This window comes from Bos indicus, chromosome 22 (assembly GCF_029378745.1).
Source record: "Bos indicus isolate NIAB-ARS_2022 breed Sahiwal x Tharparkar chromosome 22, NIAB-ARS_B.indTharparkar_mat_pri_1.0, whole genome shotgun sequence".
In the NCBI taxonomy this organism is placed as follows: domain Eukaryota; kingdom Metazoa; phylum Chordata; class Mammalia; order Artiodactyla; family Bovidae; genus Bos; species Bos indicus.
Genome location: NC_091781.1, coordinates 52,973,793 through 52,998,628, shown reverse-complemented (window position 1 = coordinate 52,998,628; position 24,836 = coordinate 52,973,793). Strand labels below are relative to the sequence as shown.

The 24,836-nt window shown below is 42.1% G+C and overlaps 1 protein-coding gene and 1 long non-coding RNA gene across 3 annotated transcripts in view; one reads left to right on the top strand and one right to left on the bottom strand.

The window, feature by feature from the left end:
* Positions 1–24,836, bottom strand: part of LOC139178651 (uncharacterized) — a 191,665-nt gene that overhangs the window by 121,057 nt on the left and 45,772 nt on the right. The gene's annotated exons all lie outside the window — the stretch shown is intronic.
* Positions 12,650–20,098, top strand: CCR2 (C-C motif chemokine receptor 2). Of its 2 annotated transcripts, none has more exons than XM_070776804.1 (3): positions 12,650–12,986; positions 13,663–13,771; positions 18,040–20,098. In XM_070776804.1, exon 3 carries the CDS (start codon positions 18,051–18,053, stop codon positions 19,161–19,163), a length of 1,113 nt encoding a protein of 370 aa, XP_070632905.1. In that variant the 5' UTR covers positions 12,650–12,986; positions 13,663–13,771; positions 18,040–18,050; the 3' UTR covers positions 19,164–20,098. The 2 variants fall into 2 exon arrangements, with proteins under 2 accessions (XP_070632905.1, XP_070632906.1); XM_070776805.1 differs by lacking the exon at positions 12,650–12,986 and adding an exon at positions 15,004–15,085 and having other exon boundaries at positions 13,021–13,771.

The window sequence follows — 24,836 nt, the reverse complement described above, 5'->3', positions numbered from 1 at the left end:
CCTTGAGAACCCCACGAACAGTATGAAAAGGATAACTGAATAGCCACATGCAAAAGAATGAACCTGAGTCCCAACCTGAAGCCAACTGGGCGTGAGGGTCCAGTGAGACTACGGATGCTTCATTACCCAGGGCTGTGCCAGCAATGGGACAATCTACAAATCTCATCCCCTCAAAAAACAAACAAATTCGAATGACTATCTCATATCATATGCAAAAATTAATTCAAGATGAATCATATAACTAAATGTAACACCTAAAATGATTAAACTCCTAGGAGAAAACAGGAGTAAATCTTTATGACATTAGGTTAGAGTGGTTTCTTAGATATGACACCAAAAGCACTAAGAACATAAGAAAGAGTAGATAAACTGAACTTCAAAATTAAAAGAACATTTGTGCTGCAGATGATATCATCAAGAAAGTGAAAACACAACTAACAAAATGGGAGAATATATTTACACACAGCATATCTAATAAGAGACATATCCAGAATACACAAAGAATGACTACAACTCAGTAACTGAAAAGATAAATAACCCCGACAAAATGTGGGCCAAGGACATGAACAGATATTCCTCCAAAGAATATACAAAAATGGCCAATAAGCACATGAAAAGATGCTCAATATCATTATCTACTGGAGAAATGCAAATCAGAACCACAATGTGATACCAATTCACACCAGGGTGGTTACAATAAAAAACACAGATAACAACTATCGCCAGCAAGATGTGGAGAAATTGAAACTCTAATACATAGCCGGTAGTAATGTAAAATATACAGCAGCAGCTTTGAAACCAACCTGGCAGTTTCTCAAAAACTTAAACATACACTTACTATATGAGCCAGCAACCCAACCCCTAGGTATACATCCAAGAGAAATGAAAATATATATCCACAAAAAAACTTGTATACAAATGTTCAAATGAGCTTTATTCATAATAGCCAAAAAGTAGAAGCAACTCAAATATGTCAACTAATGAGTGGATAAATAAAATGTGGCTTATCTATACAATACTATTCAGCCACAAAAGGAAAGATGTAATAATACATGCTATGACATAGATAAAGCTTGAAAACAGTATGCTATGCAAAAGAAAATAGTCATGAAAAACCACATACTGTATGATTCCATTCACATGAAATGTCCAGAAGAGACAATTCCATAGAGACAGAAGTAGAACAGTGTTTGCCTAGATCTGGCATGGCAGGGGGACAGAGACTGGGAGAGGCAATGCAGAGTGACTGACAATGGTACAGGGTTTCTTTTGGGGTGATGAAAATATTTTAAAATTAGCTTACGGTGATGGCTGCAGGACTCTGAATATGCTAAAACAAAACATTAAATTCATACATTAAATGGGTAGATTTTATGGTTTGTGAATTACATCTCAATAAAACTGCTTTTAAAAAATCAGTATGGACCTACTGTCTAGCTCAGGGAACCCTATTCAGTGTTCTGTGGTGACCTAAATGGAAAGGAAATCCAAAAAAGTGAAAATATATGTATATGTAACTACAGAATGATCTCTGTTCGTTTCCAAGGCAAACCATTCAATATCACAGTAATCCAAGTCTATGCCCCAACCACTAACGCTGAAGAAGCTGAAGTTGAATGGTTCTATGAAGACCTACAAGACCTTTTAGAACTAACACCCAAAAAAGATGTCCTTTTCATTATAGGGGACTGGAATGCAAAAGTATGAAGTCAAGAAACACCTGGAGTAACAGGCAAATTTGGCCTTGGAATACGGAATGAAGCAGGGCAAAGACTAATAGAGTTTTGCCAAGAAAATGCACTAGTCATAACAAACACCCTCTTCCAACAACACAAGAGAAGACTCTATACATGGACATCACCAGATGGTCAACACTGAAATCAGACTGATTATATTCTTTGCAGCCAAAGATGGAGAAGCTCTGTACAGTCAACAAAAACAAGACCAGGAGCTGACTGTGGCTGAGACCATGAACTCCTTATTGCCAAATTCAGACTTAATTGAAGAAAGTAGGGAAAACCACTAGACCATTCAGGTATGACCTAAATAAAATCCCTTATGATTATACAGTGGAAGTGAGAAATAGATTTAAGGGCCTAGATCTGATAGATAGAGTGCCTGATGAACTATGGACGGAGGTTCGTGACATTGTACAGGAGACAGGGATCAAGACCATTCCCATAGAAAAGAAATGCAAAAAAGCAAAACGGCTGTCTGGGGAGGCCTTACAAATAGCTGTAAAAAGAAGAGAAGTGAAAAGCAAAGGAGAAAAGGAAAGATATGAACATGTGAATGCAGAGTTCCAAGGAATAGCAAGAAGAGATAAGAAAGCCTTCTTCAGCGATCAATGCAAAGAAATAGAGGAAAACAACAAAATGGGAAAGACTAGGGATCTCTTCAAGAAAATCAGAGATACTAAAGGAACATTTCATGCAAAGATGGGCTTGATAAGGACAGAAATAGTATAGACCTAACAGAAGCAGAAGATATTAAGAAGAGGTGGCAAGAATACACTGAAGAACTGTACAAAAAAGATCTTCATGACCCAGATAATCACGATAGTGTGATCACTGACCTAGAGCCAGACATCCTGGAATGTGAAGTCAAGTGGGCCTTAGAAAGCATCACTACAAACAAAGCTAGTGGAGGTGATGGAATTCCAGCTGAGCTATTCCAAATCCTCAAAGATGATGCTGTGAAAGTGCTGCACTCAATATGCCAGCAAATTTGGAAAACTCAGCAGTGGCCACAGCACTGGAAAAGGTCAGTTTTCATTCCAATCCCAAAGAAAGGCAATGCCAAAGAATGATCAAACTACCGCACCATTGCACTCATCTCACACGCTAGTAAAGTAATGCTCAAAATTCTCCAAGCCAGGCTTCAGCAATACGTGAACCGTGAACTTCCTGATGTTCAAGCTGGTTTTAGAAAGGGCAGAGGAACCAGAGATCAAGTTGCCAACATCTGCTGGATCATGGAAAAAGCAAGAGAGTTCCACAAAACATCTATTTCTGCTTTATTGACTATGCCAAAGCCTTTGACTGTGTGGATCACAATAAACTGTGGGAAATTCTGAAAGAGATGGGAATACCAGACCACCTGATCTGCCTCTTGAGAAATTTGTATGCAGGTCAGGAAGCAACAGTTAGAACTGGACATGGAACAACAGACTGGTTCCAAATAGGAAAAGGAGTTCGTCAAGGCTGTATATTGTCACCCTGTTTATTTAACTTATATGCAGAGTACATCATGAGAAACGCTGGACTGGAGGAAACACAAGCTGGAATCAAGATTGCTGGGAGAAATATCAATAACCTCAGATATGCAGATGACACCACCCTTATGGCAGAAAGTGAAGAGGAACTCAAAAGCCTCTTGATGAAAGTGAAAGTGGACAGTGAAAAAGTTGGCTTAAAGCTCAACATTCAGAAAACGAAGATCATGGCATCCGGTCCCATCACTTCATGGGAAATAGATGTGGAAACAGTGGAAACAGTGTCAGACTTTATTTTTCTGGGCTCCAAAATCACTGCAGATGGTGACTGCAGCCATGAAATTAGAAGACAATTACTCCTTGGAAGGGAAGTTATGACCAACCTAGATAGCATATTCAAAAGCAGAGATATTACTTTGCCAACAAAGGTTTGTCTAGTCAAGGCTATGGTTTTTCCTGTGGTCATGTATGGATGTGAGAGTTGGACTGTGAAGAAGGCTGAGCGCCGAAGAATTGATGCTTTTGAACTGTGGTGTTGGAGAAGACTCTTGAGAGTCCCTTGGACTGCAAGGAGATCCAACCAGTCCATTCTGAAGATCAGCCCTGGGTGTTCTTTGGAAGGAATGATGCTAAAGCTGAAACTCCAGTACTTTGGCCACCTCATGCGAAGAGTTGACTCACTGAAAAAGACTCTGATGCTGGGAGGGATTGCGGGCAGGAGGAGAAGGGGACGACAGAGGATGAGATGGCTGGATGGCATCACTGACTCGATAGACGTGAGTCTCAGTGAACTCCGGGAGTTGGTGATGGACATGGAGGCCTGGCGTGCTGTGATTCATGGGGTTGCAGAGTCGGACATGACTGAGTGACTGATCTGATCTGATCTGATAGCTGATTTACCTTCCTGTACAGCAGAAACTAATACAACATTGTAAAGCAATAATACTCCAATAAATATTTTTTAATCAGGGAAAATGGACTATTCATGATACAGTTAATTAGCATACAGGACAAAAATTAGATCCTTATTGCACATTGTATTAGTCAATCAAGACTCTTGAGAATCCCTTGGACTGAAAGGAGATGAAATCAGTTGATCCTAAAGGAAATCAATCCTGAACATTCATTGGAAGGACTAATGCTGAAGCTGAAGCTCCAATACTTTGGTCACCTGATGCAAAGAGATGACTTATTGGAAAAGACCCTGATGCTGGGAAAGCCTGAAGGCATGAAAAGAAGGGGGTGAAATTTATTCCTGGACTCTCTCAATTATAATCTGTTTATCTACATGTTTATCCTTATGCCAGGATAAACTGGCACTAATTACTACAGCACTGCAGTAAGTTATGAAATTGGAAAGCTGAAATTCTCCAAAGTTGCTCTGCTGGTGCTATCATCATTTCAATTGTTTTGACTATTTGGTATCCCTTGAAACTTCCATGTATTTGAGGATCAGTTTTTCCATTTCTACAAAAGGCCACTGGAATTTTGATAGGGATTGCATTAAATCTTTAGATAGCTTTGGGCAATACTGCGGTCTCAACAATTTAAGTCTTCTAATCCATTGACATGTGCTGTCCTTCCATTTATTCAAGTCTTCTTTAATTTCTTTCAGTGTTTTATAGTTAGGGTATACAAGTCTTTAACCTCTATGCTGCTGCTACTGCTAAGTCACTTCAGTCGTGTCCAACTCTGTGCGACCCCATAGACAGCAGTCCACCAGGCTCCCCCGTCCCTGGGATTCTCCAGGCAAGAACACTGGAGTGGGTTGCCATTTCCTTCTCCAATGCATGAAAGTGAAAAGTGAAAGTGAAGTCGCTCAGTCGTGTCTGACTCTTAGCGACCCCATGGATTGCAGCCTAACAGGCTCCTCTGTCCATGGGATTTTCCAGGCAAGAGTACTGGAGTGGGGTGCCATTGCCTTCTCCGTTTAACCTCTATAGTTATATTTATTCCTAGGTATTTTATTCTTTTTCATGCCATTATAAGTCAAATAGTTTTCTTAATTTGCTTTTCAGATTGTTCATTGCTGGCATATAAAAACATAACTGATTTTTTGTGCCCTGATTTTGTTTCCTGCAACTTTGCTAAATGTGTTTATTAGCTCTGCTAAGTCCTTTCAGTCGTGCCCAACTCTGTGTGACCCCATAGACGGCAGCCCACCAGGCTCCCCCGTCCGTGGGATTCTCCAGGCAAGAACATTGGAGTGGGTTGCCATTTCCTTCTCCAATGCAGGAAAGTGAAAAGTGAAAGTGAACTCGCTCAGTCGTGTCCGACCCCTAGTGACCCCATGGACTGCAGCCTACCAGGCTCCTCCGTCCATGGGATTTGCCAGGCAAGAGTACTGGAGTGGGGTGCCACTGCCTTCTCCAGTTTATTAGCTCTAGCAGAGCTTTTTTGTGACTTCTTTGGGGTTTTCTATATGTAGGATCATGTCATCTGTGAAGAGAGATAGTTTTATTGCTTTCTTCCCAACTTGGATGACTTTTATTTCCTTTTCTTGCCAGATTGCTCTGGCTAGAACTTCCAGTACAATGCTGATCAGCAGTGGAAAAAGTGAGTGTTCTTGTCTTGATCTTAGAGAGAAAGCTTTTGGTCTTTGCGTATGATACCAACTATGAGGTTTCACATATGACTTTTATCACATTGAGGAAGTTTCCTCGTATTTCTAATTTTTTTAGTGTTTTTGCTATGAACAGGCATTTAATTTTGCCAAATGCTTTTTCTGTGTTAACTGAGGTGATTATATTTTTTTCTCTCATTCTGTTAATGTTATGTATTACAATGGTTGATTTTCTTTTACTGAATCATGCTTACATTCTTTGGATAAATTCCAGTTGGCCATAGAGTATGATCTTTTCAATGTGCTGTTGAATTTAGTTTGCTAGTATTTTGCTGTTAGTTTTGCACTGTATTCATAAGAGATACTGGTCTCTGTCTGGCTTTGATCTCAGGGTAACACTGGTTACAAAGAATCAATTAGGAAATGTTCCCTCCTCTTCCTTTTTTAGGAAGAGTTTGAAAAGACAGATGTTAATTTTTCTTTAAATGTTTGGTAGAAATCACCAGTGAAGCCACCTGGTCCTGAATGCTTTCAGTTGATTTCTGATTCAATCTCTTTAATTTTTAATAGATCTTTTCAGATTTTCTATTTCTTCTGAGTCAGTCTTGGATAATTTATGTGCTTCTAGGAATTTTTCCAGTTTATCTAGGTTATTTATTGGTGGACATTGCTCATAGTGTTCTCTTATAATCCTTTTTTATCTCTGTAAATTTGGTAGAATAAGTACTTTCATCTGATATTATTTATATCTTTTCTTTCTTAATCAGTGTAGCTAAAGGTCTGTCAACTTTGTTGATCTTTTCAAAGAACAAGCTTTTGTTTTCAACATGATATATATATAGAGAAAGAGGGAGAGAGAGAGAAAGAGAGAGACATATGCATGTGTATATGGGGCTTTCTGGGTGGCACTAGTGGTAAAGAAGCTGCCTGACAGTGCAGGAGACGTGAGATGTGGACTTGATCCCTGGGTCAGGAAGATCCCCTGGAGGAGGGCATGGCAACCCACTCCAGTATTCTTGCCTGGAGAATGCCATGGACAGAGGAGTCTCTGGCAGGCTACAGTCTAAAGGGTCACAAAGAGTCAGACATGACTGAAACAACTTAGCACACACATATGTATATGTCTGGGGCTTCCCAGATGGCACTAGTGGTAATGAGCCCAACTGCCAATGCAGGAGACATAAAAGAGATGCGGGCTTGATCCCTGAGTCAGGAAGTCCACTGGAGGAGTGCACGGCAACCAATTTCAGTAATACTGCCTGAAGAATCCCGTGGTGGGCTATAGTCCACAAGGTTGTAAGGAGTCAGACACAACTGAAGTAGCACACACACGTATATGTCTACATATACAGGCTGAAAGCAGGTTGAAAGCATTGATAGGTATATATTTCCAACTAGTCACAATGATAGGTATATATTTCCACTAGGCCCCTTGATCCACTATCTTCCATCAGCCACTGCCCACTCAGCAGCCCAGGATGAGTCCTCATTCATGTCCTCCAATCAGAATCTGCCATACCAGCTTTGTGGGTTTCTTTTCATGCCACCTGTGCCTGCAAAGAACATGATCTTGGTTTCCTGCAGCTGGGTATAACATCGTGTTCTACCCTAGGACACCTCAGAAGCCACACTCAAATAGTAGATGATGTCAGAGGTGGACCTATGGTCCCTAATTTTATGTATGAAACCTCATCCTGTAGATTCTTCGTTCCATCTTCCTCCTACTCATCATGCCTTGGGGTGGGGGGCAGGTAATGGTGGTGAGAGCGACTTCTAGCTTCTCATTCCCCAGAACCAGCCCCCAACCCACTTCTGTCATGTCCTGGGAGGTAGCTGAAAATGTCTTCTAAGTACTCTGTTCTGACCAATTCTCAGCCAAGATTTCCTCCCCAGAGCAGGCCACCTCTGAGGCATCCAGACTGAGATCTGATTCTAGTCACAGAGTAGTCTGAAGCATCTGAGCTATGGAAAAACACCCCATTATCTCCCTACTATATGGTTCAAGTGATATCAACTTAAGTCACTTGACAGCAAGTGAATGTATTAAAGATCCTGACCTCACACTATTTCCCCAAGGTTTATTTGGCCTAAAGGTATGGAAACATCAATCTGCTACCTTTACACTCTAAGTTAATACAGACTCAAATTGCCATTTTGATGGCGTTTTTATTTCTATTCTTCATCATATATTCTAGTCTGTTCTTGGTTTACTTGGAGATGCTATTGAACTTGGAGGGTTAAAAAAGAAGGAGAAATTCAAGTCTCACCTCTGAGTGTTACTTGACACTTTTCCTTTCCAAAAATCATGTGTTGTTTCTGGGCTTTTCTGCTTAGACTATGTGCCCTGTTGTATTACTTTGTCACTTGGAACAAAAACAATGGAAATAGTTCGTACAATTTTTATCATAAAGACATGACCAGAACATGAAGGAACATAAAACTGTGCTTCTTTGATGGGTATTAGTCTAGATTATTGTTTTTAACCAAAACTGAACTGAAGATGTAAAATCCTAGAACTCACTAATCTATTTTAGTAGGTCACAGGAAGCAGGCAAACCATAGAAACCACAATCAACCAAAAGCATCGCTGTTGAAAAAAAAAAATGGCAAGAGTTTAACCTTCTAAAGGTGTTAACTGAATAAATCCAACTGACAATGTCAAGGGGACATCCTCAAAGCACCTCAGGGTGTTGACAAACCTCTCCTATCTCCTTGCTCCAGCAGCCGTTCTCTCTAGCATGCTTTTCCCCATGTTTTAATTGAGTACTGCCACCCACGGAGGGGCAGAGAGGTTCTTGGAATAAATCTAACTTTCAGCTTCAATAGTCTAACCCTCAACTCAGCTGTTGATCTTCAGATTATGAATAATCAAGAATCTTAAAACTTTCCATGGCCAGTGTTGTTGGTCTGGTTCTTCCCTCTTCATTCAGGGAGCATGAACTCTATTTCATTGGTTTACAGAAGAATTGATCACCTCCTCAACCCTGGCCCAGGTCACCTTGAGATGATCACAGCCATGTCTTCTATGTGACCCTGCTTGGTCAGCAGTCACACCGGAGACAGAAGTCTGGCGACATGTTTTCCTCTAAGTCTGGTCATACTCCAGACTTACTCCAAGGTCATACTCCTTTTGCCAGTCCTGAGAATTTCAGAAACCATGAACCCAGTGCCAACAGGTAGATGGACGTGGGCGGGGGGTGGGGGGTGTGGTTCTCAAACTCAAGGAGAAGTATCTTTTGTAACTCTTTCTACGTGCATAAAGAATTCTAAGGTGTACTAACTTTGGTTCCCAATTTTCCGACTATCTACATGGACCCTGTGAAAAGAAAAGAAAAAAATTTGACTTGATAGCAGTGTGGCTATTTGCTATTCTTCCCCAGATCCACTCTGAGCCCTGGAAAGCTGATGTCCTGTGCTACATCACCTAGACTCCCTACTGCACCTTCTTCTCATTGGGTTTAACCCAAAATTACTGGGATGTGCTGCAGGAGATCAGAGTGGGAACAGAAGGTTTCCTGCTTGGCTGCAGTTCTAGTAGTGCCTGTATCCTTCAACTTTCAGCTCTCAGTAGGACTTAGGTAATACTGTTTATTCTTTTGACTCTTCAAGCACAGGGGTAACAGTTCCCACTTTTGCTAGCATCTCTGGGCACCTCAACACCCTTGCTGGTTCTTTTAATCCTGTCAATGCCTATGTACATATACTTATCCTTATAAAGTCTTCAAGATGTCAGCCAACTGTGTCATATGTTCCCTGCGCTAGAGATAAGGCAAAGATTTGAATTCAGGCTCTACCACTACTTACCTCTGAGCATCTCTCTGTTTATAAAATGACAGACCTGGAGTCAATGATGCTTGTGTGAAGGCAGAAATGTAGAGTGGTCCTAATCAGCAATAGCCAAATTTCTGGGTCTTGACCTTCCCCATTCCAGGCTGACTCAAAGGAACTAGTTGCAAGATATCATAAGTGGAAGTGGATACAGTATCAGTGGGGTGAATATGACCTGTTTTGTTATTGATATCTCAGGAAAAACCACATTAGGAGATCTGGGGGAACTTTCCCCATTCCTGTTCAAGCAAAGAATTGTTTCTTAGAGGAACAACCTGAGGCCCCTTTGCTTAGTACGAAAAACAGGTCTTTTGACCATGTATGCAGGATACATGGTCACAACTTATTGAACTCTAGAAAGGACACCTGAACTTCCCTGAGTGTTTTACTGTTATTATTCTTCACTACTATTTATTGAGAGCCTACTATGCGCCAGGTATTGTACTAGTTGCTTTACGTTTATTTACACCTCAGAGACCCCAGACACCTTATTATTCCTAATTCATAGCTGGGGAAAATAAAGCTTAGAAACTTGCCAAGGCTATCTGAGATCCTTGTTTCTACATGGCCTATCCTGGAAAATTTCCCATGTGCTTTTGGGAAGTACACTGTATGCTGCTGTTGTTTGGCAGAGTTGTACATATACATCTGTTAAAATCTCATTGGTTTATTGTGGTATTCGAGTTTTCTATTTCCTTACTTCTGTATGACTTTTTTTCCCATTACTAGGAGCGGGTTATTAAAGTCTCCAGTGATTATTACTTCTTCAGTTCTGTCAGTTTTTGCTTCATATATTTTGATGATCTGTTATGAGGTGTAAGTGTTTATAATTATACCTTCTTGCTGTACTGAGCCTTTTATTACTATGTAGTGTCCTTCTTCATGATCCCTTGTAAACTTTTTTGAACTTCATGTCTATCTTGTCTGATATTAGCATAACCACCTCTGCTCTCTTGGTAATAGCTCCATGGAACATATTTCTCTGTCCTTCACTGTCAATCTCTTTGTGTCTTTTAAAGTGAGTCTCTTATTGATGGTATTTAATTAGGTCATATTTTTGCTTTGCTTTGTTAATTCATTCTATCATTCTTTATCTTTTGGTTGGAGGATTTAATCCACTTACATTTCAAGTAATTACTTACAAGGAATGACATTCTGTCATTCTGCTATTTGTTTTCAATATGGCTTAGAACTTTTTTGTCCTTCATTTCCTGCATTACTGTCTTTTGTGCTTAGTTGATTTTTTTGAAATGGAATGTTTATTGCTTTTTATTTTCTTTTGTATATATTCTATAGCTATTTTCTTTGTAGTTACCATGAGGGTCACATTTAACATCCCAAAGTTATAACATTCTAATTTCAATTTGTACCAGCTTAACTTCAACAACATACAAAAACTCTTTTATCTGTGAATGTCCTAATTTCTCCCTCACTCCTGAAGTATAGTTTTGCTGGTTTTAAGAAAAACAAGTTTACAGCTTTTTTTCTTTTAGCAGTTTGAATATATGGGTCCACTGCTTTCTGGCCATTTAAGTTTCTGATGAGAAATCTGCTTATCATCTTATTGAGAATCCCCTGTTTGTGATCATTTGTTTTTCTCCTGCTGCTTTCTGTGTCTTTGTCTTTTGAAAGTTTGATTATAATGTGTCCTGGAGTGGGTCTCTTTGAACTTAATCCTACTAGGAGTTCACTGAGTTTTTGGATGCTTATATTCATGTCTTCCTTTAAAACTGGCAAGTTTTCACACATTATTTCTTCAAATATACTCTCTGCCCTTTTCTCTCTCTCTTTTATCCTGGGACACCCACAAGTCCCTTAAGCTCTGCTCACTTTTCTTCAATCTTTTCTTTCTGTTCTGCAGACCCAATAACTTCCAAGTTTGTTGATTCTTTCTCTTGCCTGCTTGAATCTACCTCTGAATCCCTTTAGTGAATTTTTCATATCAGTTATTGTATTTTTCAGCTCCAGAATTTCTTTTTGGCTTCTTTTTAGATTTTCCATCTCTTAACTGATATTTGCTTTTTGATCATACATAGTTTTCTGGATTCTCTCCATGTCTCCTTTTAAGTCTTTGAGACTCTTTAAGTCTTTATCTAATAGATCTACCATCACATCTTTTTCAGGAACAGTTTCTCTTTGTTTATTATTTCCCTTTGAATGGACATACTTTTCTGTTTCCTTACATATTTTGTGATTTTTTTTTTTTTTTGGCTGAAATTGGACATTTGAACCTAACAACATGGTAATTCTGGAAATCAGATTCTCCCCTTCTCAGGATTTTTTTTTTTTTAATTGAAGGATAATTGCTTTACAGAATTTTGTTGTTTTCTGTCAAACCTCAACCTGAATCAGCCATAGGTATACATAAATCCCCTCCCTTTTGAACTTCCTTCCCAACTCCCTCCCCATCCCACTCCTGTAGGTTAATACAAGAACCCCTGTGTGACTTTCTTAGCCATACAGCAAATTTCCTCTTGGCTATTTATTTTACACATGGTAATGTAAGTGTTTTGCTTTTTTTTTTTTTTTACAATTGTTCTTGGTTTGTTTTTGTTTTGATTGCTGTAACCTCTCTCTATGCCAAGGATCAGCCTGTGAACTTAAGGTCTTCTCAGGTCTTTTCAGAGCCTGTGCTCTTCCCTGAATATGTGGTGGTGGTTTAGGCGCTGAGTCGTGTCCAACTCTTACAACCGCAAGGACTGTAGCCTGCCAGGCTCCTCTGTCCATGGAATTCTCCAGGCAAGAATACTGGAGTGGGTTGCCATTTCCTTCTCCAGGGGATCTTCCCAACCCAGGAATCGAACCTGGGTCTCCTGCCTTTCAGGCAGATTCTTTCCAACTGAGCTACGAGTGCAGTCCCTTTTTAATTTTCCCTGGAAATGCAGCTATTTTTGAAGGTCCCAGTTTTTAATGTGTGACTCCCAAAAAGGGAAAAATAGAAAAATCAAATACAGAAAAATAAAGGGCACTGGCTCTTTAAATACCCTGAAAGTCACTTCAGCCAGAGAGGGAGGGGCTTACAGCTATGAGGGGAATACAACAACAATGGCTGCCCTTCTCTGTTTGCATTCCTAAGATCAGAAGCAGTCATCAGTGATCAGAGCACAGATCCCTGATATTTGAAGGTCAGGGCCCAATTTGTGCCCACCTTGGCTTCTGCAAGCTACGTGCAAGCTGCCCTAGGAACACATGCAGAACTGCCTGCCAAAGTGCCTGGGGTAGGGAAGTAGGTGGGGGTTACTGTGCCAAGAGCTGAAATTGGCCATAGTTAACTGCAATTGGTCATCCAAGCCTTCTCCTGAAAGTTGAAGACCCTCAACAGACTCCAGAGTTCCAAATCAGTTGGATTAGACAGCTTCTGCCAGTGAAACTGTTGTCTAGGTGAGAAAACTGACTCACGGTACTTCCTAACCTACTATCTTGCCAAAATCTCAATGGTGTTTTCTTGTTTTTTTTTTTTAATTTTATTTTTAAACTTTACATAATTGTATTAGTTTTGCCAAATATCAATGGTGTTTTCTTTTAGCAAAACTTTCTTCTCAAGATTGGAACCTATAACAGCTGAGGATCTTCTTACTAAGGAAATCTCTGACAGAAGAGACCATTTAACATTCCCTTTTCATTAAAAAGTTCTGTCTAAATAAGTTTTCTAACCAAGTCCCAAATTCTTGATGCCACTGAAATCAGAGCATATGGTCAACAAAACCTAATTTCCTTCACCATCACCAGCAGCCCCCATTAGCATTTATCCTCTAGGAAATGAAATTCTAGTGTGCTCGTTTCATGCAAATCATTACCGGCAGAAGAGAGTGAAAGATTTCCAGATATAGAGAACCACAAGATAAAGAAGCCCAGAGTCGTTAGACCCAGGAGCAAACATGGAGTGTGCCTGATTTAAACCCTCAAGGTTGCATAATCAAGATTTCAAAATTAATTCTACTCTGGAGACTTCAACCTAGTGTACATCGTTCTTGGCTGGAAAAGAAGAACTATATCATTCTTTTTTTCAAATCTTTACCATTACTTGCCCTTGTATCTCCGCCTTCTCTTTCTGCAGGAAACTTTATTTCCTACTTCTGCACGCCAAGTTTCTACCTCCAGATCTGTTTGGTTCAGTTGCTGAGAAGCCTGACACACCAGTGCCACTTAAAAGAAGCCATCTACCGGTGAGTTGGGGGTGCTTTTTCCATCACTTTATGAATCAAAGGCTCAAAGCATCTCGATGCTAGATGCAGGGACTGGGAGTCTGTATTGCCCAGGAACTTGGGGGATGATTAAGATAGGAGAAAGGGGTGGAGAGTGGCATCTGTCCCAGGAATGATAGAGAGATCCCAATGGCAGGAAGGAAGCATAAAGCAGAGGGAGAACTCCATCAGAGCTCAGTTGGTAGGAGAGGGTTGGGCTAAAAGAAGACAATTAAGAAAGTAGGACAATCAGGCTTCTCAAATACTGCTCCTCTCATTCTGCCCCTCCCAGCCCCCAAGGACTGTGAAGAGCTGGAACTTTCTACCCTGAATTTCTCCCCCTCTAGTCCATATATGTGATAGTACAGGCCCTGCACCAAAATACACTTCTTACCTCAATTCAGAGGCTGAAGTAAGGGGTTCATTTTTCTGAGAGGCAGATTTAATCAATTCTGGTTGATGTGTCTTGACACTTGAAAGTGACACCTAAACCAGTGCTCTTCAGCCTCCTTGCTACGTGTCTGCTGTGGTAGGAGCTAGGTGACACAGGAGTAGATGATAAAAAGGTTTCTGGCACTTGAGAGGCAGGTGAACAACAAAGCATAGGAAACACACGGTGGAAGTGGCTGGGGCAGTTCATCCCCAATATGAATCACCAGAACAAGGGTCTGCACTGTGTGTTTCTGACTGACAGGCTTCCTGTGTAATCTGAAAGCCAGCATTTCAGAACCACTGATCCAGTCTACACTGTTCCATACAGATGAGGAGACTAACTACAGAACAGCCCAGAGGGCCTGTTACAGCTAAGAGGCTATGTGCAAGGAACCCCAATATTTTAGTTGTTGTAACAGCTCCCACTAGATTACCTGGGAGTCTAGCCCACAGGGGAGCCCTCTGTTTCTCAGAAGCTTGTAGCCTACTAGTTCTCCATTATTCACTTCTCATTTGATATTTATATGTACTAGGCTGGATTCTAGGGCACTAAGAGTTCACTGCAAAAACAAAGCTCTCTACCCTCTTGGAGCTTATTTTACTGGCAGCAATGTGCGTGTATGTGTGTTTTTTTGTGCTTGTGCATTTATAGGTAGAGCACATTTGTATGGGCAAGTGTGTGGATTTTAAGGCTAAATGCCAAAAACATTCTGTTCAAGGCATGAAGAACAACCAAAAAATCAGTTACTTCTACATTCTTCTACATTCATCTCTGTTCTCAGAGTCTGAAGATGCAAACCCTTGAAGGCCTTTGAAATGGAATAGCCCAACAGTTCAAATTCCAGCTCAGCCATTACTTGCATTGTGAGTCTGGGAAAAAAATTATTTAATTCATCCATGCTTCTATTCCTTCACTTTTAAAATGTATATTTATCTCACAAAACTGTTGTTAAGGATTACATTAATTAACATATGAAGAGTATTTAGCATAGCACATGGAGCCTAATGAACAGTCAATTAATCACTATAGTGTTAATTCTTTAGGTGGATACATTTTTTCCTCAAGTTTGACCAGAAGTATTATTTAGTTTCTGCTCATTTAAAGAATCTAGTTCAGTGCTGTGAAATTCAAAATCTGTGAAATGTATCAATCACAAGAGAAAGTGAAAAATAAGGCGTGTACACAGATTAAAAACAAATCCAGTCACTGCCAGGAAAAAAATAAACATTCTTGAAAACAATTCTAATGTTGTTAATTGTCACACTTACTATGAGTTTTACGTATTTTTTCAATGAACATATTACTGGTACCTCCTTTAGCCAGGTGCTATCATAAGTGCTGAAGACAGAAACATAACCTAGTCCTCTCTCTCAAGCAGCACACAATGGGTACATGATAATGTGTTTATCATAAAGGCATGCACAATGTTTTGAGATGGTAAGAATGATATGACAGAGGAGGATGGTTGGAGTTCACAGAGAAGGGGAGAGGGCTTCCCAGGTGGCACAGTGGTAAAGAATCTGCCTGCCAATGCAGGAGATGCAAGTTCAATTCCTCGGTTGGGAAGATTCCCTGGAGTAGGAAATGGCAACTCACTGCAGTATTCTTGCCTGGAAAATTCTGTGGACAAAGAAGCCTGGCAGGCTACAGTCCCTGGGGTCGCAAAAGAGTCAGACACGACTGAGTGAGCGGGCGCACGCACACACACACACACATCGCAGGATGAACAGGAACTCACCAGACATTTTAGGCAAGGGGGCAAACATGTGCAAAACCACTGAAGCCTGAAGGAAATGATGAGCCTGGGAAAAGTGGGGAAAAGATGGGTATGGCTGGACCACAGGATCTGGGATTTGAGAAGTGATTAGAGATGAAGCTGAGAAGAAAGGAGCTTAGAAAAGCCATGATGAATAGCCTGGGCATTGCCTTTGAAGCCCTACCATATACAAATCATGGGGCCACTTGAGTTTTAAACTGAGAAGAGCATGATCCAATTTCAGTTTCAGAGAAGACAGATTGAAACAGAACATGGTGAGGAAAAAGGCAAGAACAAATAAAAGAGCTCAGCAAAGCCAGGATGCATAGGAGGCAAGAGAGTGGCAGTTGAAAGAGGTGCAGAGGGGATGACTCTGAGAGGTGATTATGAGGCAGAATCCATATAACATAATAATAACAGCAACAATACAGAGCATTTTTCTGTACTAGATGCTGCACTGTCTTTGTTTCCACAGCAACTCAGCATGGTTATTATTTTAAACAAAAAGAAACTGACAGTTGAAGAAGTAATTAACCTCAAGCTACACAACTTGGGACGCTAGAGGCAGGATTCAAGTCTAGGTCTGTTTAGCTCCAAAGGCCTGGCTCCTAATCTTCTGAAAAAGAGTGGACCCAAGACAATGTCAAATCTTACTTCTTAAATAATGGAGTACATGACATTGGTCAAGATAAAGAATCCACAAGCAGAAGCGACTTTCCAGGGGTGTTCAGTTTGGGGTGGGTTGAATTCGAGGTACCTATCTGATACCCACTTTGCTCTCTGTCTAAAATAGAGTATGGCTCCTAAATATTGATTAAATAAATAAGTCTATGGGGATATATGCAATAGGCAATGGAAAATTCAACTCTGAGGTGGGGCTGGAAGGCAGAGCTTTGGGAAGCATTAGCCTACAGGAAACTTAGAACCTGAAAACAACTCAGGAAGAACTTTGGAACAAGGGTTAAGAGGTAAATGGTAAAGAAATGGGAGCCAAGGATGGTGCCTAGGGACCCTTACAGCGTAGGTAGCGGGAGGAAACACCAACAAAGAATATGAAAAAGAAGTGGTAGGCCAGGAACTAGCCTGCTACTGCTAAGTCGCTTCAGTCGTGTCCGACTCTGTGTGACCCCATAGACAGCAGCCCACCAGGCTCCCATCCCTGGGATTCTCCAGGCAAGAACACTGGAGTGGGTTGCCATGGCCTTCTCCAATGCATGAAAGTGAAAAGTGAAAGTGAAGTCGCTCAGTCATATCCGACTCTTAGCGACCCCATGGACTGCAGCCTATCAGGCTCCTCCGCCCATGGGATTTTCCAAGCAAGAGTACTGGAATGGGATGCCATTGCCTACTGGAAGCCAAACAGGTTTTTTTATTTTTTAACTTAAAATTTTTTTTTTCTTTTTGGCTGTGCTATGCACCTTGTGGGATCATAGTTTCCGAACAAGGGATTTAACTCGGCCCTCAGCAGTGAAAGCATGAAGTCCTAAGCGCTGGACTGCCAGGGAATTTCCAAACCAAAAGTTTTAAATGAAAGTGGTCATCAGAAGGATCAAACGTTTGACGAAGATGAAACTAAAAGCCAGGGTGTTTACAACTGGGCTGTCATTGCAATCCTGGCAAGAGAAGTTTTGGCAAAATGATGGAGGCAGAAAGTTGAGAGAGTGTTCAGAACATTTTGGGTGGCAAGTAACAGAAAATGCAACTCATAATGGCTCATTATGAGCATCCCCAGAAGCTCCCTAGTGGAGTCCCCTTATATACTATCATCCAGTAATGAGTCACAGGCCTAGTAGAGAAAGCAAGTGTCCAGCACGGTCAGCCTTACAATGAGAGTCAGGCTCTGCAGGAAGGCCAAGGTGTTGGGAAATGGCTGTGGAAAGATGACTGGTGTCTGTGATCAGGAATAAGGGGAAGTGGTGAACTAGCACACACACTTTCAAGGAGATGGCTGCCAAGGAAAGACAAAGCCTGGGATGTTGCTTAAGTGGAGCAGGGACCTTCGTTAAGACTGGGGATTGTAGCCATTGTGCTGTATGTCATCATCTTGTCCTCTGTTTACAGGACCGAGGAAGATGGATGGCAATGATACATTCAGCCACAATGTGCTTCCCACATCTCACTCTCTGTTTACAACAAATGTCAAGGGGAATGATGAAGAACCCACCACCAGTTATGACTATGATTACAGTGAACCCTGCCGAAAGACCAGCGTGGGACAAATCGAAGCACAGCTCCTGCCGCCGCTCTACTCGCTGGTCTTCATCTTTGGTTTTGTGGGCAACCTGCTGGTTGTCCTTATCCTAATCAACTGCAAAAAGCTGAAGAGCATGACTGACATCTACCTGCTTAACTTGGCCATCTCTGACCTGCTGTTCCTCCTCACCATGCCGTTCTGGGCTCACTATGCTGCAGACCAGTGGGTTTTTGGGAATGTGATGTGCAAATTTTTCACAGGGCTGTATCACATTGGTTATTTTGGTGGAATCTTCTTCATCATCCTTTTGACAATCGATAGGTACCTGGCTATTGTCCATGCTGTGTTTGCTTTAAAAGCCAGGACAGTCACCTTTGGGGTGGTGACAAGTGGGGTCACCTGGGTGGTGGCTGTGTTTGCCTCTCTCCCGGGAATCATCTTTATCAAATCCCTCGAAGAACATTCAGGTTATGCCTGTGCCCCTTATTTTCCACTAGGATGGAAGAATTTCCATACAATTATGAGGAGCATCTTGGGGCTGGTGCTGCCACTGCTTGTCATGATCATCTGCTACTCAGGAATCATAAAAACCCTGCTCCGGTGTCGCAATGAGAAGAAGAAGCACAAGGCTGTGAGGCTCATCTTCGTGATCATGATTGTCTACTTTCTCTTCTGGGCTCCCTACAACATCGTCCTTCTCCTGAGCACCTTCCAGGAATTCTTTGGCTTGAGTAACTGTAAGAGCAGCAGTCAGCTGGACCAAGCCATGCAGGTGACAGAGACCCTGGGGCTGACCCACTGCTGCATCAACCCCATCATCTACGCCTTTGTTGGGGAGAAGTTCAGGAGGTATCTCTCCACGTTCTTCCGAAAGCATATTGCCAAACACCTCTGCAAACAATGCCCAGTTTTCTATGGGGAGACAGGAGATCGAGTGAGTTCAACATACACCCATTCTACTGGGGAACAGGAAGTCTCAGCTGCTTTATAGAAGAGTAGAAGTTCACCTGTTATTTTCAAAAGGGGATAGCAATCTATATATGATAATAAGCCGCCAGGGTTTGTTGAAGAACAGAGGAGTCTAAAGTTTCTAGAGTAAGTGCCCAGGAACTTCAGGATTATGTGAATCAATGAAGACTTAGGTTACTCTTGTAGAGTCACCATGCTCAGGGAATATTCCAAAACAACTGTGGGCAGAGACTTGGAATCTCCAATGAGCTCATTGCAGTTCCTAGAAAATGCCATATTGCCTTGTGTTTGTGCTCTTCCCTCCACCTCCCCCCGCCCATCCACCACTTTGCTTACTCTCGGATTCTATCAACCTCTTTAATCCTCTGGAGATTGGGAAGAGGAGTCAGGCGAGGGTGAATGGAAAGAGGGGGAGTAGAGTTCGGACCAAGGGGAAGGAGGGGAAAGTATAAGCATGTTTAAGCCTTTACGAGGACACAGGTAAGGGGTTCGCTTGCCCAGCCAGGCAGCAGCACTGGTCCTTAGCACCCTCTCCTACCATATTTAACTTTAGAGGCTCTCCTAGGTCGTGGCGAGCAAGGGAACTGTAAGAACTCTCTGGGAGCTTTGGCTAGGCCCATGATCCTCTTCTGCTAAGTGCATGACACATTTCTGCTTCATTACAGTTTAACTATGACAACCACACAAGCTACATTTGAAATCTATTCAATACCTTGCCCCATTGTACATATGCTTCTTAGGCCTCATCCCTCTGTACAAAAATTTTTTTAAATGTTTGTTTATAAAATACACATAATCTTTAGTGAGATGAAAAAATAAAAGCCTTTGTTTAAAAAGGGAAAGGGGAGGGGTGGAGGTGGTGATTATGAGAAAGGAGTGGGCTCTAGAGAGTTCCTCCATGAGGAGTGGAGGAGCACGCTCACACCAGATGCACAGGAATGTTTCCAGAATTGGTCAAGAGCAAAAGTCAGGAAGGATGCGCCAGAACCCCTAAAGGGATCTGATAGTATTTTGTTTCTCTGTGGCTTTTCCTGCTTTCTTGCTGCCCTTGCCCACCTGTCTCTCCACAGCCTTTACCACAGTTCCGCCTGTAGGATTGCCCCACCCCAAAAGCCGGTTTGTAGAGGTCCAGGAGAGTGGCTGTGGGGAGAATGTGAAGGAAATTGTGAAACAAGAACCCCTATTGGGCCTGGGGGAGGGAAGACAATCAGTGGGGATACTGGGGTGAGTGTTCAAAGCAGAGAAGGGGCCTGTTCTGAAAAACAAACATCAGCCTGTGACCTCAGGGTCTATTACCAGGCCAGGCAGGCCTAGATGAGGAAGACTCTAGACAGGCTGGAAAAAAAATGTTTTCCAAATTACCTTCTGGCAACTCATTTTTGCACACAGGCAGAGAGTTCAGATACACAAACACACACACACACCACACACACACATGTATTTCAATGTAAAGTAAAAATTAAATGAAAGCTGGAAACTGAAACCTAAAATTGTGGTAAAGTATCATTTTTAAGATACTATTATGCCAAGCCTAAAAATACTGTATTAGTCATAGAGACAATTCTGGTATTGGTGGAGCACATGGTGTGTTTGGGAGACTGCTGGTTCAACATAAATAAATATTGTCAGGGAGCTGGAGGTCTGTGAGCTATGGGTTTACTAGCTTATGGTGATATAGCATCTACATAATCTCAGATTACAGCGCGCACACCACAACTGCCATCTCAACTGTGTGTCTTTATTCTGACTTTGTACCAAAAATCTTTTTTGCCTCATTATGAAGTCTAGAAAGTCGTGGATTTAATCCTATTTGAATGCTTCATGCTTTGCTGCATCTTTACTGATGCTTAGATGGGTCCTCTCTTTGGCCAGTGGGAACTCCTAACAGGGAGTAGGAGAAGTTCACCTAAGCAAGCAAAGACTTTGGTCTTGGCTTGAGCTAAGCTAAGAATATATCTACGTGTTAGAGCATCTCCAATCTGATGCAGGCAAGAAACACAGGGATCCTGGAACCTGGCAACTGGGGAACTGGAAGTTACTAAGGTTTTACTTTCTTACTTCATGTCTAGAGGCTTCAGAAAGAGGTGTATGTTGTGTTGGGGGGGGGGGCGGCTTTCACCTTCAGATATCTGTATTATCCTAATGAATGCATTAAATTTTGTTTTGATGATGAAATGTAAATATTGTTTTAAAAAACTATGACTTGAAAACTACCACAATATTATAAAGCAATTGTCCTCCAATTAAAACAAATTAATTTTTTAAAAACTATAACTTGGAAAATGAATCAACACTCTTAACTATACTGTTTTTTAAGAACTTTCTGATTACCAGTTCCTCTGTACTTCTTCTCCCAGACTCTGATACTCACCATTCTATTCATCTATGAGTCTGACGATTTTAGATTCCACACACGAGTGAAATTATGCAGTTCCTGTCCTCCTGTGTCTGACTTATTTCATTAGCATCATGCCCTCCAAGTACATCCATGTTGTTGCATACTGCAGAATTTCCCACTTTTTTAAGGCTAAATTATATTCCTTGAATGTGTAGACGTTTTCTTTATCCATTTATCAACATGCATAGAATTGTTATACAGGATGAGTAAGTACTAAATAGTGTGCTTATATAATAATACCCTATTGTATACTTAAAAACTGTTAGAAGTGTAAATCTCATATTCTATTTCTACCACAATAAAAAAGTCTTAAACTGCCAGTTTTGTTATGCGGTGGTGTGACAAACTGTCTCACTGTTCACAACTTCTCACTGTTCCCCTGTGTGATTACACATGCCTGTCCTTGATGTGTGACCTGCAGCGTACCCTACAGGAGGGACACCCCTCAGCCCGACCACAGGCGGCTCGGCCAGGAGACAGCACAACTGACACCTGCTTCATCCAAGCAGGTGCTGAAATGCCTCGATGGAGTCTCTGGCTCTCCCTGCTCAGCCGCAGGAAGGTCCACCCCAGACCACAAGTCCCTCAGCCCAGGTGCCTGGTTGAGTGAGTGGGAAATCGCAGAGAGCAGAATTGGGCCCCAGCTACCCAGCAGCCACATGTCACAGGAGTAAGCAGTCCACGTTAGCTGTTTTAAGCTTCTGAGTTGTGGGGGTTGTTTACTAAGAAGCACAAAAGTTAACTGATACATACGTTATATAGTGCCTCCATAAATAAAATTTGGAAAATTGTTTTTCCATGATGGAATTCAATGTGACAAATACACCTGAGGAGTCAGTGTGTGTCAGCCTGGGGAGGGCACATAGAGATGGTTATGGTATTCTCATGCCCTTAGACCTCCCAGCCCAGAGACAACTGATGGGGAGGAGCAGGGGAGAAATAATCATCACAATAGAGTATTAATAATCACAATGCATTATGCAAGGCAGTGTATGCAAGGCACAGAAACAGACCTGTGTGTGAAATTTTTTGAGAGCCCCAAGGAGAAAGTGAGTCTGGCATCATAGTAATAATAGCTACAGCAGGATTTTATTGCCACCAAACAAACTGCCACTTAAAAGCTGCCAACCATCTCTAGAACCATTTTCTAGAAGTGGAAACCCCAAGTCTCCTTTATCCCAGGGACAGCATTCAAGTGGGCCGTTTGAGGTAAGCAGATGTCAGGAAAGATGATCATTCCAAGGGGTGGGTATCATACTTAAGACTCTTGGTGAAGCTGGCACTTGGCACCGTCCACCCCATACCATCCTCCTCAATCTGTGGTAACTGGGACAGTTTGAGTATTTTTCAGAGAGGCCCTGCCGTCTCCTGGAAGTAAGCCATCAAGACCCTACCTCTTTGCCCTCACTTTTTCTCCCTATTAAAATTTCTCTGACAAATTGAAATGGCCTCAGGTGAGATTAGCCAGTGACAAAGGTCACCAAGGGCCACCAAGAGAAAACCCAACACGAGTGAAGAAGTGTCTGGGCTGGTGAGCGGCCTCCACGAGGCAGCCTATGAACTCAGGGAGGGCCAGCCCTGGGTGTGGTGAGTGACTGAGTTGGCTATGTCTCCAGATGCCACAGTCCGGCACATTTATCACTAGACATCCTTGGGACTGCCACACACCGTCTCCACCATCACCTGTCTCCCAATCTCCTCTTTCCTGCTCAGGGGGCTTGCTGCCCAGTGGATGCCCCACCCAGGAACGAGGTACTGGCCTCCCCTTCCAGCAAGTTTCCACTCCTCACACGTTTCTCTCAGAGGTCCCTCCGTTGGCTTTGAGGAGAGGAACCCCACCCTCTTTCCCATCAACCTCACCCACTTCTAAAACCTTTTCCTGCCCAAACCTGTCTCCACCTTGTACAGGACACAGTGAGAAGAGTTGTCATGGTGACTAGGGGCACAGAGCTGAATCTGTCACACTTAGAAAGCCCTGGAGGAGGTGTTCAATCCTAGGTGTCAGTGGTTTTTTGTAGAATTTCAGGGTACTTAACACCTCGTTGTCCTCAGCCTCAGGCCATAGTTGCCAGTTCTGGGGCAACAGGAAAAGTCCCACCTAATATCCTGTTATACAGAGAGCAGAATATAGAGGTGAAGGTGTGACCTGACCCACTGAAGACTGTGCTAGGTCTAGTACACACCTTAATCGTACATTAGACTTCTGTTACCACACTTAGGGGCTTCCCTCATAGCTCAGTTGGTAAAGAATCTGCCTGCAATGCAGGAGACCAAGGTTCGATCCCTGGGTTGGGAAGGTCCCCTGGAGAAGGAAATGGCAACCCACTCCAGTATTCTTGCCCATAGAATCCCATGGACAGAGGAGCCTAGCAGGTTGCAGTCCATGGGGTCGCAAGAGTCAGACACGACTTAGCAACTAAACCACACCTCACCACACATAAAGTTGCATTAGCTTCATGTCTGCACGCTGATCTAAAAGAAATCCCAAAGTGCACAGATCAGGCTTCTCAGCAGGGTTATGGGGTTTCCACCAAGTCTGGACATATCTAACAAAGTGATGAGGTGGACAGCCTATTAGTGTCTACTCAGCTTGATGATCTGCACAGGGCTAGGGGAGCATGGTGCGTGGGCTGGGTAAAGGGGTCCAACTTGGAAGGGTCCAAAGGACAGTGATCAAGACCATCCCCCAAGAAAAAGAAATGCAAAAAGGCAAAATGGTTGTCTGAGGAGGCCTTACAAATAGCTGAGAAAAGAAGAGAAGCTTTGGCAATGCCAAAGGAGAAAAGAAAAGATATACCCATTTGAATGCAGAGTTCCGAATAGCAAGGAGAGATAAGAAAGCCTTCCTCAATGATCATTGCAAAGAAATAGAGGAAAACAACAGAATGGGGAAGACTAGTGATCTCTGCAAGAAAATTAGAGATACCAAGGGAACATTTCATGCAATAAAGATGGTCACAATAAAGGACAGAAATGGTATGGACCTAACAGAAGCAGAAGATATTAAGAAGAGGTGGCAAGAATACTCTACAAAAGAATATACAAAAAAGAGCTTCATGACCACGATAATGACGATGGTGTGATCACTCACCTAGAGCCAGACATCCTAGAATGTGAAGTCAAGTGGGCCTTAGGAAGCATCACTACAAACAAAGCTAGTGGAAGTGATAGAATTCCAGTTGACCTATTTCAAATCCTGAAAGATGATGCTGTGAAAGTGCTGCACTCAATATGCCAGCAAATTTGGAAAACTCAGCAGTGGCCACAGGACTGGAAAAGGTCAGTTTTCATTCCAAT

What these genes read in the sequence shown, in the direction of transcription:
- CCR2 (XM_070776804.1), top strand. Translation starts at nt 18,051, where the DNA reads ATGGATGGCAATGATACATTCAGCCACAATGTGCTTCCCACATCTCAC.